Source organism: Haemorhous mexicanus, chromosome 16 (assembly GCF_027477595.1).
Source record: "Haemorhous mexicanus isolate bHaeMex1 chromosome 16, bHaeMex1.pri, whole genome shotgun sequence".
Taxonomy (NCBI): domain Eukaryota; kingdom Metazoa; phylum Chordata; class Aves; order Passeriformes; family Fringillidae; genus Haemorhous; species Haemorhous mexicanus.
In genome coordinates, this window is record NC_082356.1 from 9553246 (window position 1) to 9568916 (window position 15671).

The window sequence follows — 15671 nt, forward strand, 5'->3', positions numbered from 1 at the left end:
TCCCCCCCCAGGACCCTCCCGCACCTGTCCCCAGCCCAGCGGGTCCCGGTGGCGGCGGGGAACGGGGCGCCGCTCAGGACTCGCCTCTGATTGGCCGGAGCCGCGCAGGGAAGGCGGGCGTTACTGAGAGGAACCACGCCGTGATTGGTTTTTTGGGGACATGCAGCGTGGTCATTGGTTGAATCGGGTTGGGGCGCGTCGCTATTGGCTGGGAGCCTGCCCACGCGGCGGAGGCGGGTGATTGTGAGGCGAAAGCGGCAGAGGAGAAGCTGAGGTGGGGTCGGGGGGAAACTGGGGGGGTTTGGGGCGGGTCTGAGGGGAAAGGGGGGATTTTTGGGGGCATTGACTGGAAATAGGGGGGTGTGCGGTGGGTTTGGGGGGAACGAGGGCGTGTGAGGGGGCTTTGGTGGGTCTGAGGAGGCTTTAGGGAGCTTTGGGGGAAGCTTGAGATGGTCTGGAGCGTTCTCAGGTGGGTTTAGGGGGATCTGAGGGGAACTGGGAGGGTCTGAGGGGATTTTGAGAGGAACTGGGGTGTTGTGAGGGGATCTGGAAGGTTTTGAGGTAGGTCTGGGGGGAATTTGGGGGAGTCTGGGGGGATTAAGAGGTCTGAGGGGGATTTGGGACAGTCTGAAGGATTTGGGGGGTCTCAGGTGGGTCTGGGGTGAATTTTGGGGAAAACTGGGGGGAGTCTGAGGGTCCTGGGGAGGTTTTGCGGGTCTTGGGGAGTGTTTTTGGGTCTGGAGTGGTCCTGGGCCAACCTTGGGGGACTGTGGGGGACCTGGGGGAGATTTGGGGGTCCCGGAGGGGTCCCAGACCCACCCTGAACCGGGGTCTGGGGGTTTCAGGGGGAGGGGCCACAGCAGGGGTTCCCCCTTCAGGTTTTTGGGGGGTCTCCCATGGTGCCCCCTCCCCAAAAAGCTCCGAGGGCCCCCTGAAGTGGCTCCTGTTCCACCGGCCGGTGCTCCCTGATCCAGGACGGCCCCAGTGAGTCTGGGGGGATTTTGGGGGCTTTTTTGGGGGATTTTAGGAGGGGTTTTGGGGATTTGGTGGGGGTTTTTGGGGAGAATTACTGGGTTTTGGGGGAGGTGTTACATGATTTGGGGGGGTTTTGTGGATTTGTGGGGTTTTGGATTTTGGGGGATTTTATTGGAGTTGTGGAGGGTTTCTTGGGGGGGATTTATTGAAATTTTCAAGAGTGTTTTTAAATTTTGGTGGGTTCCACTGGTATTTTGTGGGATTTGCGGGTGTTCAGAGGGTTTTTTGGGGATTTTTTGGGGATTTTGGAGGTTTTTAGTGGAATTTTGGGGGGGCTTTGCAGGTATTCCCGGATGTTGGGAAGGGCTGAGAGGCACCAAAATCTCCTTAAAATCCCCAAAAGTCCCTATAAAACCCACGACATCCCAATTAACTCTCACAAAGTCCTGTTAGAACACCCTAGAATCCCGATAAACGCCCACAAAATCCATTGAAATTTCAACAAATCCCCAAAATCCTCATTAAACCCCACAAATCCCTTCAAAAATGTCCGCAAAACCATAAAAAGTCCCACAAAATCCACCCCGAGACCCAAAGAAATCTTGGCAACACCCAAAAAACCCCACAAAATCCTCCCAAAATCCTAACAAAAAAGGCTGATAGAATCCCCCAAAATCCAAACCCACCAAAATCCACAAACCCCCCGAAATCCCCAACACCCCCCAAACTCAGTAATTCTCTCCAAAAACCCCAATAATTGCCCTAAACTCCCAACAGACTCCCCCAGCCCACTGGTATGAACCAGCTGTGCTCCATATGGCTCCAGTTGCTCTCTTTCACCCTCACTTTTGTTCCAGTCACTCCCAGTATCTCCCAGTGTTCCCCAGTTCCCTCCAGCATGTTCCCAGTCACTCCCAGTATTCCCAGTATGATCCCATTTGCTCCCAGGCACTCCCAGTCACCCTCAGTTTAGTGGGACTCACTGCCAGTATGATCCCAGTTCATCCCAGAATAAGCCCAGCAGTTTCCAATGGCCCCCAGCATGCTCCCAGTCACTCCCAGTCACTCCCAGTTGCTCCTAGCATGATCTCAGTTCCTCACAGCTGCTCCCAGTCACCCTCAGCACCATCCCAGTTATTCCCAGTACATCCCATTTGCACCAACATGGGCTCATTTGCTCCCCATAGGCTCCTGCTCACTCCCAGTGTGATCCCAGTCTCCATCAGTGTGATCACAGTCTGCCCTGGCAGCATGATCCCAGTATTATATCAGTACAAACCCAGCACAGTCCCAGTCACTCCCAGCATGATCCCAGTATGATATCAGTACAAACCCAATACAGTCCCAGTCACTCCCAGCATGATCCCAGTATAATGTCAGCACAAACCCAATACAGTCTCAGTATGATCCTACTATGATCCCAGTACGATGTCAGTACAAACCCAGTACAGTCCCAGTCACTCCCAGTATGATGTCCATACAAACCCAGTACAGTCCCAGTCACTCCCAGTACGATCCCAGTATGATGTCAGCACAAACCCAGTACAGTCCCAGTCACTCCCAGTACGATCCCAGTATGATGTCCATACAAACCCAGTACAGCCCCAGTACAATCCCAGTACGATCCCAGTATGATGTCCATACAAACCCAGTACAGTCCCAGTCACTCCCAGTACGATCCCAGTATGATGTCTGTACAAACCCAGTACAGTCCCAGTCACTCCCAGTCACTCCCAGTATGATGTCCATACAAACCCAGTACAGCCCCAGTCACTCCCAGTACCATCCCAGTCCAGCCCAGTCCCTGGCAGTGCTGCCACTGCTGGGATCCCCCAGCCCTGTGTGTGTTCCCCCCTCTCGGAGGTGCTGAGAGGAGCCCCAAGGGCTGGCAGTGCCCAGGCAGGGTCCCCAGCAAGGCCCAGTTTGGATGTGCAGCCCCCAGTTTTCCCAGTTTGCCTCTCCTTTGGCCCGGGCCGGGTTCCCCCCGCCCGCAGCGGCTGGGAGCAGCCGAGAGCCCCGCGCTGCCCATCCCGACCTGTCCCGGCTCCATCCCCGCTCCTGCTGCGGGAACGGGGAGGGCTGCGGGAACGGGGCACCGAGGGTGTCGCTGCTGCTGGGGGAGGAGGAGGAGGGAGGGAAGGGGAGGGATGGAGGGGGTGAAGGAGGTGGGGTTAGGGAGGGGGAGTGGGGGGGAGATGGAAGAGGAGGGATGAAGGCGGAGAGAGAGCAGTGATAGAAGCAGGGAAAGGAGGTGGGGTTAGGGAGGGCGAGGAGTAGGGATAGAAGGGGAGGGATGGAAGAGGAGAAGGAGGTGGAGATAAGAGAGCTGAGGAGGACAAGGAGCGGGGATGGAAGGGGAGGAGCGGGAGGAAGAGGAGGGACAAAGGCGGATCCAGGCTGAGCAGACAGAACCACGTGCTCGAGCCCTACCTGAATTCGCAGCCCCCACCTGTGGGATCATCGCCCCCCCCCATCGCGCAGGTGAGCGGGGAGGGGGAGCTCGGCCCAGATATCCCGGGGGGGATCCCTGGGTTGGGTTTTTTGGGGGGATGTTTGGAGAATGAAGAAGTCCAAGGCTTAGTGGAAAAGGCCCCTTGGGGGGACATCGGGGGGTGCCGGTGGTGGCTGCCAGCAGAGGCAGCCTGGAGGAGCAGAGCCCTGTGTCCCCCAGGAGCCCAAAGTGGGGAGCCCAGAGAGGGGGGAGCGCCGCCATTGGCGGGACCCTCAAGAGCTGGAGAGGGGCAGGGGGGACTCCTTGGAGCCCCTGCAGCCCAGAGCAGAGAGTGAGGGGAGAAGGGACCTGGGAGCCCAAACAGCCCCGGCATCCCAAAATAGTGAGAGCGAAGAGGGGGGAGCTTTAGGGATTGCTGGGACTGCCAGCAGCCTGGGCAGGGCAGGCACCGAGGAGAAGGGGGACCCCCAATCCAAGTGTGACCCCCAGCAGCTGGGACAGGGGGGAACCCCGAACACCAGAGGGACCAGGGACAGGGAACTCTTTGGAGGCTTTTTCAGGGCTAAATTTTGGTGTTTGGGAGGTTTTTATGGAGCCCAGGTGGCCTGTGACTTATAGAGATGGACTTGGGCAGAGGGACCTTCAAAATCCACGTGGTCATCCATTGTTTTACCCAAACCAGGATTTCCCATTGCCAGCCCCTGGGAGGCAGTGAGGAAGAGGAAGGTGCCCCAGGACACTGAGGCAGGTGAGGAGGAAGTCAGTGCCCCTTTCCCCCTCTGTCCTGCTCCATCTCCCAGCCCAGCACGGCCCCCGGCTGCAGGACAGCCCTGGGGGGATCTCCTTCCCCTTGCCTGTGCCACGGAGGCAAATCCCATCCTGTTTTTATCCCTCTTTCTCCAGAGCAGGAGCTGAGCATGGAGAGCAGGGAGGACAAATCCCTGGGGCAGAACCTGGTGGAAGAGGCCGTTTTGAGCGGCTCCACGGCGCAGGAACCCAACGGGGAGGAAAAGCCCCGGAGATCCTGCACGAGGAGGGGCTGCAAACGCAGATGGCGGGGATCTGAGGGGGAAAGAGCCAGCCTGGGCCGGGAAGGCGGCCGGAGATGGAGCCAGAGCTCGGAGCTGGTGCTGCATGAGCAGCTCCATGATGGGGAGAAGCCCCACACGTGTGGGGAGTGTGGGAAGAGCTTCAGGTGGAGCTCCCACCTGATCATGCACCAGAGGACCCACACTGGGGAACGGCCCTACGAGTGTGATCAGTGCAGGAAGAGGTTTCAGACCAGCTCCTATCTCCACCAGCACCAGCACACTCACACAGAGGAGAGGCCCTTCCGCTGCCCCGACTGCGGGCAGGGCTTCAGGCGAAATGCCCATCTTGTCACGCACCGACGCATCCACACTGGGGAGAGGCCCCACGAGTGTGAGGAATGTGGGAAGAGCTTCAGCCGGAGCTCCAACCTGATCAGTCACCGGAGAACCCACACCGGGGAGAGGCCCCACGAGTGTGGGGAGTGTGGGAAGAGCTTCAGCCAGCATTCCAACCTGCTTGTCCACCAAAAGATCCACACTGGGGAGAGGCCCTACGAGTGTTCTAAGTGTGGGAAGAGGTTTCAGAGCAACTCCCATCTCCTCCAGCACTATCAGATTCACAGAGAGGAGAGGCCCTTCCAGTGCCCTGACTGCGGGAAGGGATTCAAGCACAACTCCACCCTCATCACCCACCGGCGCATCCACACTGGGGAGAGGCCCTACGAGTGTCCCCAGTGTGGGAAGAGCTTCTCACACAGCTCTAACCTGACCCGACACCAACGGAGGCACCGGTAAGGGAAGCCCTGCGAGTGCCCCGAGTGCAGGAAGAGCTTCATGTGCTGCTCCAGCTCCATCCCCCACTGGAGGAGCCACATTGGGCAGAGCCCTGGTCACCCACATTCCTGTGATCCATGTTGGGAACACACCTGGCTGCTTCTCCTTTTGGTCTGGCAATGATTTTCTTGTGCCTCATCTTCATCCCTTAAAAACACCATAAACATGGTTAAATAAATGAAATTGATCAAAGATATCTAAAGTCCCACCATTTCTCAGATGTTTGAGGAGGAATTTAGGATTTGGGGACACATTCTGTGTGGAGTGCACCTGTTGCTAAAAGGCAGGAATTTGATCTAACCCTTCTTGTGTTGCTAACAACTCCTCCCCTGGCCCAAACCCAAACTCCACCCCTGGCGTACCCTATAAAAACCCCATGGCCCTGCCTTTGCCCTGTTTTTTGGGGTCAGAAATGGATTCTGGAGATCTCTGAAACCAAGACCTGTCTCGTTTGTTCCCGGCACCGGCAGCTGCAGCCTCCCTGGGCACCATGAACTCTGGAGAATGGGGGCAGCCAGTGAGGACATGTCCTGGATTGCAAGATAAGTGTGTGTTGTGTTTGCCATCTGTCAGAGGTGGGGCAGTTATCTTCTGTGCATTGGGCAGTTTATCTCTTCCACAAGCATTCCTCCCTCCAGGAGAGATCTGCTGTTAATGGGCCATTAATTTACAGGAGAGTGAACGTGTTTTTCACAGGCAGCTTCACAGAAACTGGAAAACGTGGGGGTTCCCAGGAGGGGGCACCGCTGATCCAGAGCATCGAGGTGCTGCCTGCAATCGTCCATAACCACCCCTAAGGAGCCTTCAGGGCTTCACCCTCCATGAGCTGCAGCAGTCCTGTTGGGAAAGGTGACAAGAGCCCGTGGAATGGTCCTTGTTGCAGGCAGATTAGCCACTTGCAGCTCTTCAAAACTCCCTCCTTTAAAAAAACAAAAAAACTGAAATCGTTCCTAAATGTGAAAACCACATTCACTCTCCTGTGAAAATGTAAAAAGTTTAATAAAGGACAGTGGGAGACCAGGACCATGGAGCAAAGGTTATTATGGCTGGGTGCATCTTGGCACTCAGCCAGGAGCACCCTGTTCCCTTTGGGGATCCCCCTGAAATACCTTTTCCCTTACACCAGCCTGTTGAATATTCATAGACCCTCATGCATATCCATAAACTACTTCACATATTCCAGGAATTCTTCTACCTGGCCCCTCCTTGGGTCTGCCTTTTCAGAGCATGTGTGTTTCTTGGCTGTGGTTTTGGCTCCTTCTCTTTATCACCTCCAGGTTTTTGGGCCTTGGTCCACTCTGCCTTCAGACAGGGAGTGCTGATAGTTGGCAGATCTGTGCAGGTGTCCTCATCCTGTGTGCACTGGATGTTATCCCATCCCAGCAGGAATTTTAACACAAGCAGCTATTTCATGAAGCTTAATTAACAACAGGAATAAAACCTATATATTTATATCAAAGTTGCTTTAACATCACACATATAAAATCCATTTTAATATCTGTGAAAAACCAATATTATAATATGTTTTTATAACATTGCCCATATCTTTCCTTACCCTTTTGTTCCCAAGTGTGCAGCAAGGAGTGAAAACTGCCAGCATGGCACGGGGTTGCTGCCATCTCTCCATCACCCCGTGTCCCTTTCCTGTAAGAGCCTGAATGAGAGATGAGGGACTCCAGGCAGCTCTCCAAAATGCAGTTTATTGTATCCAGGATGTTACAGCAGTCCAGGGTCTGGTGACAGAGTCTGTGCCTCCAGCTGCAGGCAGGCCTGGAGATCCTTTAGCTTTGGTTACAGTGCATTATATACTCTGCTTTGCTGAGCATCTTAACACAGAAGAAACAATCTATACCTTTACTTTTACCTATAGCCTATCATAACTCCTGTAATTACCATATTCATGTCACTATTCTCCAATCACTAAAAGTTAGTACGTTAGTTTAAGCTAGAAGTTGTTTTTCAGTTTTCTTGCAGTGAAAAATTCTGAGACCTTTTTTCTACTTGCAACTTTGCTGACTTGTTTACCTGTGGAATCTTTTTGGTTGGTGAAAACATCTTGTTTGAGGTGGGTTTATCCTTTGCTCTAAGCCATAAAAACCCCTTGTAAGTAGCACAGCCTTTGCCTTAGTTACCCAGTAAGACTGGCTCAACAATTCTTCTATGTCAAAACTTGGTTCCATCTCTATTCCTTTTTCAGATTCTACATTCAAAAATCTTTCTGTCATGCACACATATCTGTTAAAGTTTCTTGTCGAACTTTCATCCTTCCCAACACTCTGTTCCACTCTGTCCCTCTTTTCCTGAGGGCAGAACAAGGGACAGAATCCATCCAGAGGTGACACGGGAGCGCTGCTGCCCTCTCTCCGTCCTGTGTCCTCCTTTCCCCCCCATCTTTCCATGTTCCCCTTCCCTGCCTGTCACTGCTGAGTCAGAAATGACACGGATAAATGAGTGACACACTCCATGCATCTTCAGAAGGCCAATAATCATCTTTATTAGGAGACGCATTTTTTTGTACTTGGTCCTGATACAGGTGGACCTGATTGGTTATTTTACATTTCACATGATTGGCTAGTTAAGAAAACTCCTTGGGGTAAACAATCCATGAGGAAAACAATTGTCACAAACACCACCTGCGAGGTTGTTCAGGATTCTTCATCTCCAGCTCCCTAATGCTTCCCAGACGGATCCATGGGAAATCTGACCTGGATTGTGTATCCACACCTACCCGGGAAGGTGACGGCCGCGCCGTCCCGGGCCCTCCCTCTAGAAATGGCGCTTACCACGCTGTTTAAGGTTCCCCTTTTTCCTGCCCAAGTCTTTCTTTTCCCATCCCCAACCTCCCCTTCCCCCCTGCTGTTGGAACCCAGGGCACAGGGAATGTCTCCCTGCCTGTCCTGAGAAGTCCTGATCCCCAGGAGAACACTGCTTTTAACTTTTGTCCATGGAGAAAGCTTCCAGGACTTTGGGAAGAATTGGGATCAGTGAGTGTGTGAAAGAGAGAGTAGTGTAGTTTATCACAGGGTGAAAAACTGAGAGCTTTGGGTGTTTAGTCTGAGGGTGGATAGAAGACAAGATGGAGGATTTTGGGCGTTGCCTGATCTCCTTCTTGTTCTTCATCTCCTCCATTTTCTGCTGTGTTGGAAGCACAGGGTGATTGGTTGGAAAGAGCTGCAATGCAGATGCTGAGTGGCAGACAAAGAATTAGTTACTGGTAGAAAGGTAGAAATAAAATGTGTTCTAAGAGTTAATTGGGCAAAATGATTTTAAAAGACCTTGAACCTGTGTGTCCTGTGACTTTTGGTGCCTTCTCTTTGTATGCTAAGTCTGGTGTGCAGACAGCGTGCTGAACTTTTGGTAAGAGAAAAATAAACAACAGCCTGAAGACTGAAAAAAGCAAAGGTCCCGTTTGTTTCTCAGTCCTGGCACAGAACTTTTTAGGGGTGTCCCCATCAGGGGATCCTCGGGGATGGTTCACACCTCCATCCCTCCCTTCCTCCCTCCCTCCCTCCCTCCCTCCCTCCCTTCCTGTCCCGCTGCTCAGCCCTGCTCAAAGCCCTGCACCCTCGCTACTTCACAAAAGGACCCAAAATTAACCAAAATCCACCCAAAATTACCTCAGACCCCATCCTGAGGGGCTCTGGGGGAAATTTGAGGGGCGTTTTGAGGGATTTGAGCAAACTTTGGCTGGGTTTGAATCCTTCACCCGCTTGGGCATCCACAAGGTACTAAAACCACCCAAAATTTCCTCCAAATTAACCCAAAATCCACCAAAAATCGATCCAACAACCAGGCAGCTGGGGGGAAATTTTTGGGATTTTGAGATTTGGGGGGGATTTTGGCTGGGTTTGGATCCTACGCAAAATTTTGTGTCCAGGAGGTACCAAAACCACCCCAAATCAACCTAGAATCGACCCAAAATTACCTGAAATTAACCCCAAATTACCTCCAAATCCGTCCTGAGAAGGTTTGGGGGTATTTGGAGGGATTTTAAGGGAGCATTTTGAGTGGGTTTGAATCCTATGCCTACTTCTGTATCCATAAGGTACCAAAACCCTCCACAATCCACCCAAAATTACCTGAAATGAATGAAAAATTCATCCTGAGGGGGTTGGGGGGAGGTTTGGGTGGGGTTTGAGGGGATTTGGGGGTTTTGGGGGGGATTTAAGGGGGCTTTTTGGCAGTCATCATCATCCAAAAAACAACACCCCCTGCCAAGCTGAGACCAAACCCTAAGGACTGTGCCCCTCGTGAAGAGGAGATCAAAGAACTGCTCCCTTTCTGGGGAGGTGATCAAAAGCCAGAGGAGACTGAGCTATTAACTCATTAAGTTAAAATGTATTCATTTAATCAAGTATCATCATTTCTGTAACTTGATCCTTTGTGATTAAGTCTCAAATGCTTTTCTATTCCTTGTTAATGTAGCTGAATAATAAATTTGGTTTTATAAACTATTAAGTCATATTTCTGATGTTATATATGAGGTCCCATACATCTAATTTATAAAACCAGAAACTGAAAATTTAGCAGCAGTTTTAACTGCGATAAAATAATACAATCAAATAGAATTCACTAATTACAAAAGGAAATTTGGCAGTGGTTCAGATAAAGCTGAAGCAAAACCGATCGATCGGGGTATGGGGAGGGCTTCCCACCCTGCCTGATGTTCAAAAGGCAAAAGGATCCAAACACAACTTATGTACTGTGGGCTAATACATATTCATCAATATTTTCCTGTAAATCTCCTCCTGTTTCTGATTCTTGAAATCAACATCACCACACTCACAGCGCATGCTCCCACTGTGGCTAAGGGGGCTTCTGGCTCTCTGGGGCTCTCCTTTGAGGAAGGCTGACAGTCTTCCTCACTGTCCTCTGAATAACCTGGCAGGCTGTGCCTGTGCCTCAAGTCCTGTGTTATGTAAGTAGGCACTATGCTCCAGTTAAGCCTTTTTATTTTATAGAAAAGAACACTCTTTTATGCTCCCTGTCTGGAATTATCCCAATGTTATTCATGTCATGGCCGATCCTGTCCTGGGAGTTGTCTTAACTTCGTCTTGATGCCAATTCTGACTTGGGAGTCTTCCTAACTTTTGTTCATCAAGGCCAATTCCAATCTCCTGTATCCTGTTTCCCACATGTATCATCTACAAAGAAACCCATCTGCTTCATACTATGAATCACATATACCTTTCCAATTTTCTTCCCAAAATATTGATATAATTACAATTTTGTTAGCAAAACCACATCCATTTATCACAATTTCCCCCATCTTCTCTTTGAATAATATTAATTCATGCTTTTTATTAAAGACTGAATTTTGGTATCTTCTACATCCCACATATCCAGGTTTTCACACTCCCTCATTTCTCTTTTTGATCAAATTTGATACATGGTATTTTACCTATGCAGGAAATAAAACATGGTATAGAACACAATAGAGTCCAGCTGGTATAAACCACCAGATTTTGTTAGCACAAATCATATCTATTTATCACAACAGGCCAAAAGCTTGGAAAAGGATGAAAGAAATGCTCCGATGACGACGATAACAAACAAAAACCAAAATAATTTATCTTTGACAGCAAATGAACATGGGCTGCCCTCCAGCCCCCTGAGCCTGGCAGGCTGAGCGGTGCCGTTCCCATGGCATGAGGTGCTGGCAGCCTGCGGAGAGAAACCAGAGAGCCACGGTCAGTGGCAGCAGGCTCCTGTCCCCCTGTCCTGCCATGGCCTGTGCCCGGGCCAGGCTGCTGGCTGTGCTCAGAGCCCAAACCTCCAGTCCTAGTCTCTGTTTTTAGAGAAGGGCAACGTGGCAGGCCACGTTCCACCTCCTCCGCTTAATCACGGCACAGCAACTCCTCAGCAGCTGCAAGAGCGGGATGCCCGTGTGCCCGCTGCCGCCTGCCCAGAGCCCTTCTGCCAGCCGAGCTATGGAGCTGGGTGCCCACCTCTGGAGAGCTGCTGCCAGGAGAGGAGCCGATCACGCACCAGGTCCTCGTCCTTCTGGAAGGGGCTGTCCCTGCAGACCGTGACCCCTGGGGTAGTGCTGGCACTGGACGTGTTCCACAGACGCTGCAGGCGCTTCCCCATCCGGTCTGGGCACCAGTTGAAATCCTCTTGGGAAAAACAAAGAACAATTGCATGAAAGTCAATTCAAAACAAGACCTGGAAACAAGAAAAAGCACAAAGCCTGTCACCGTTCCACAGGCCTGAGGAGGGTCTGACCACTCCATGCGAGAATTAAACCTGCCCAAGGGTGGAGAAAATCCCCACCTTTCCCACGCGTAAACGCACCCCCCATCCACACGGATGGATGCTTTTGTCAGGCTGGCTGCCCCTGCCTCAGCCCGTGCCAGTCTGGCTGGCAGAAGCTGTCAGCAAGGCCAGCAGCCGGCTCCCCTTCCACAACTCTGCAAGCAAGGGATGTTGTTTTATGCATAAGTTTGTGTAGGTGATTGTAACCTAATCATTGCAGTACACATCACTAGTCTCCCTAAAAAAGTATATAAGTGCTTGTATCCCACAATAAAATCGGATTCTGATCCCCGAGTCAGTCTCCCCGTCTCTCTCCATCGCTGACACTTCCCTGATAAAGAACTGTTATTCCTGCTCCCATATTTTTACCTGAGAGCCCCCCTTAATTTCAAATTTATAACAATTCTGAAGGAAGGGGTTTCCATTTTTCCATTTCAAGAAAGGCTCCTGCCTTCCTTAGCAAACACCTGTCTTTCCAAACCAAGACACAGGAGCCACCTGTATTATACATGGAAATACTTCACACGAAAAAAACAAGAGCCTCAAAAAGGCAAAACAGCTTGGTAATTTGTAGAAAGTAACTCTGATCAAAAATAAAATGTGTGAATAGATCGGTCTAAAGATGACATTCACAATTTTCCTGGTGACATTGTGCACTGTACTGTAGCAGTGGACAGGCACTGGACATAGCCAGTAGGATAACTGGATATGCTTTTCAAACTTATTCTTAGTATTCATTGAATTATTCATTGAATTCTCATCCTTCTGTACACTTCAGCTCTGCTGTAAACTTCAGAGACATTTTTTCACAAGCTTCTAACAAGTTACTCTGGATCCATAATTCCTGAGCTCCAATGGAGTCCAAATGCCAAGTGGGATTACTCTTTTCAAAGCCTGCAGTCACACAGAATGGAGCAGTACTTAAATCATCGTGTGTATCCCATACACATAACAGTCCAGTCACTGACCATCTGCAATGATTTTTTGACTTTTGCTGCAAATTACCTTCAAGAATAAGCTACAAATAATATCTTGAACCGGTTTAAATTCAGGGATTGCACTGCAATTGCCCAAAAAACTTCTAAGGGTACCTAGTGCTGTTGCAGTAATACAAGAGAACTGTAAGTGTGTATTACTAGTTGTTATTCATATTAGGTAAAAATGGCTCAGCTCAGCTTTGCAAAGTAAGAAACAAAACATGGAGAGTTGAAATGATGGAGTTGGGACAGTGTAGCCAGTCTGCTTTTTGTGAGAGATGCTCTTAAGCAGTGGCTGTAGTAATGTACTCATCTCCTGTAACTTTGCTCCTTGTGATCTACTGTCCACCTCAGCAACTTTTTCTGCTCTTTTTTTTCCTTTATTTCTTCAGCTGAGTACCAAAAGGAAAAGACAGAACTGCAATGTTACTACCAAAATAATACATTTTTTTTTCAACCTAAAAAATACTCACAGCTTTTAGAAAACACAACAGAAGTGTTGGAAAGTATAAACATCACAAGGTATTGAACAGTATTTTTACATTATACTAAATCAGCCAAACAAATGGATAGTAGGGCTTGAGGAACAAGGATGTAATTGAAGTTTTGTTAAAAGGGCTTCTTTTGTTCTGTGTGTGGTAACTGTCATCACCCTGATGTAAATACTTCACAATCTATTTAAATTTTCCTAAATTGTATTATCTTGAGATCAGCTATGATTTTTTAGATTTCTCTTGTACCCATCACTGAATTATCTGAGCACAATCTCCAAACAAGACAAATGGTAAAGTAGCAAAGGGCTGCAATAACTGAGCAGCCAACAGGATAAGCCACATTGGCATCTCTTGGCTTTGCCAAATCCTCTGTGAGTGCTTTCGTTTCTTTTCCTCTTTGGTTTAAAATGCAACACATGTTCATTACTTCTCATGACTCGCCTCTGAAAGAAAAAGGCAGTAGCTGTTTTTGGCAGGGTAAGTTACATTTGCAAATTGGCTCACCTCGTTGGCAGCAGAACTGCATTTTTTCTTATCAAAGCTGCTCCTCAGTTTGAGTGGGGAGAAGGTGCAAAAGGATGAGAGAGGCTGGTGGAGCTCTGATGGTCTGAGGATCCAATGGTGCAAAGAGCTGGAAGGTGAAATACCTTCTCTTGAGTTCAGGGTCATTAGGGAAAGGGAGTGTGTGCCCGAAAGCTCAGCTCTGTCAGCCATATTCACCGAGTAAAAGGGTTTTTTTCCTGCACCTGTGTGTGTGGCCAATGCCAAGGGATGGCAGCTCTTTCTGTTGTGGGGGCATTGCAGCCTCCAACTGCAGAGTATGCAAACTGAGCTGCACTGAAATGTGTTCTCCAGGGTTCAGTTTTGGGGCTGGTCCTTGTAAACTTCTTTATTGATGATCTGGAGATGGAGATTGAGAGCACCCTCAGTAAATTTGCAGATGCCCAGTTGGGTGGGAGTGTGGATCTGCTGGAGGACGGGAAGGCTCTGCAGTGAGACTTGGACAGACTGGATCAATGGGCCAAGGACAAGGGTGTGAAATTCCGCAAGGCCAAGTGCCACATCCTGCAGGTCACCAGCCGCCTCAGTGTGAGCCAGAGTGTGCCCAAGGGGGCAAGAGGCCAATGGCACCTGGCCTGGATCAGCAGCAGTGTGGGCAGCGGGACCAGGGCAGTGCCTGCCCCTCTGTGCTGGGCACTGCTGAGGCCACAGCTCGAGGGCTGTGTCAGCTCTGGGCCCCTTGGGAAAAAGGACATTGAGGGGCTGAGTGTGTCCAGAGAAGGGCAGCAAGGCTCACAAAGGCTCTAGAAAACATGTCCCATGAGGAGTAGCTGAGGGAGCTGGTTTGTTCAGTCTGGAGAAGAGGCTCAGGAGGGACCTCACCGCTCTCTCCAACTCCCTGACAGGAGCGTGCACTGAGGGGGGGCTGCTCTCTTCTGCTGGGCCTGCACTGAGAGCCAGAAGAAGTGGCCTCACGTCGAGAGGAAATTCAGGTTAGACTTTAGAAAAAAAATTTCACTGCTCAGGTGTTCATGCCTGGGAATAGGTTGGCCAGAGGGGTGGTGCAGTTGCCATCCCTGGAGGTGTTAAAGAGACCTCTGGATCTGACACTGGCAAATGGTTTAGTGGTCTGTGTTTGAAGTGTCAGAGCTGGGCTGACGTTGAACTGATGCTCTTCAAGATCTCTTTCACCTCTGACGGTTCTACAATTCCAAGCGCTTCCCGCCTGGCTGAGGGGAAGGCTCAGGGCTGTCCCGAGTCCGAGGGCGGCCGTGCCCTGACGCGCTGGGGCGGCGTCTCCTGAGGGGCCGGGCCGGGCTCTGCCCTCAGCTCCGCGAGATCCCAGATCAGCCCGGCGGGGCCTCCGCTGTCCTTCAGCCCGCAGATCCCACCCCTCAGCCCGCAGATCCCACCCCTCAGCCCGCAGATCCCACCCCTCAGCCCGCAGATCCCACCCCTCAGCCCGCAGTTCCCACCCCTCAGCCGGACAGCGCTCGGCAGCGGGCACCCGCCTCGCCTCGGGGTCTGCCCGGAGCCACCCGCGCCACTGGATCACAGGTACCCGAGCCGTGCCCCATTTCCCCCCTCGGCACTCCCCAGCCTTCCCACAGAAGAATGCAGCTGCTGTTTCATCTTTAGACTGTTGCCTTCCAACCCCCACCCCCCCACCCCGCTCTTATTTTAAATATGTATATGTTCTTTCCCTTTTATATTTGGGCTGATCTGGAGTGCTTGCTAAGGCTTCAGAGGGGAGCTCTGATAACGAGCTGTAAATCACACACGGCCCATCTGAGGGAGGAGGGTGCGAGGGAGCTGAAATAGGCCAGGAGAGCCCCAAGTCCTGTTCCACAGCGCAGCGTCCTCACGGCCTCAGCTGCTGCTGTGGGGTTTGGTTTCCACAGGACGCCAACAACCCGCACTTCTCCCCTCTGGCCTTTGCTCCCTGGGTTTCGAAGGATAAGTCCTGCCCAGGCTGGCTGGTCTACTGACCGTGCCAGCCATGTGCTCTGGTGCTGCTGAGCACACACATTGACAGATCTGCACTTCTCCAGGAGTGGTTTCTGAGATTTAAAGCAATGTTACTGGGTTGTTTTCCATAACTGATGGAGAAGAATTTTAGATGCAACATTTGCCAGCTGTTTGTTGAGGCAAA

At 50.9% G+C, this 15671-nt stretch overlaps 1 protein-coding gene and 1 pseudogene across 1 annotated transcript; one reads left to right on the plus strand and one right to left on the minus strand.

The window, feature by feature from the left end:
* LOC132334709 (zinc finger protein 850-like) overlaps positions 1–15671 on the minus strand; it is an 800740-nt pseudogene that overhangs the window by 392130 nt on the left and 392939 nt on the right.
* On the plus strand, positions 4390–5488 carry LOC132334810 (zinc finger protein 3-like). Its single transcript, XM_059860981.1, has one exon. The coding sequence runs from the start codon at positions 4642–4644 to the stop codon at positions 5251–5253; it is 612 nt and encodes a 203-aa protein (XP_059716964.1). The 5' UTR covers positions 4390–4641; the 3' UTR covers positions 5254–5488.

Coding starts and splice junctions, on each gene's coding strand:
- LOC132334810 (XM_059860981.1), top strand. CDS start 4,642: ATGCACCAGAGGACCCACACTGGGGAACGGCCCTACGAGTGTGATCAG.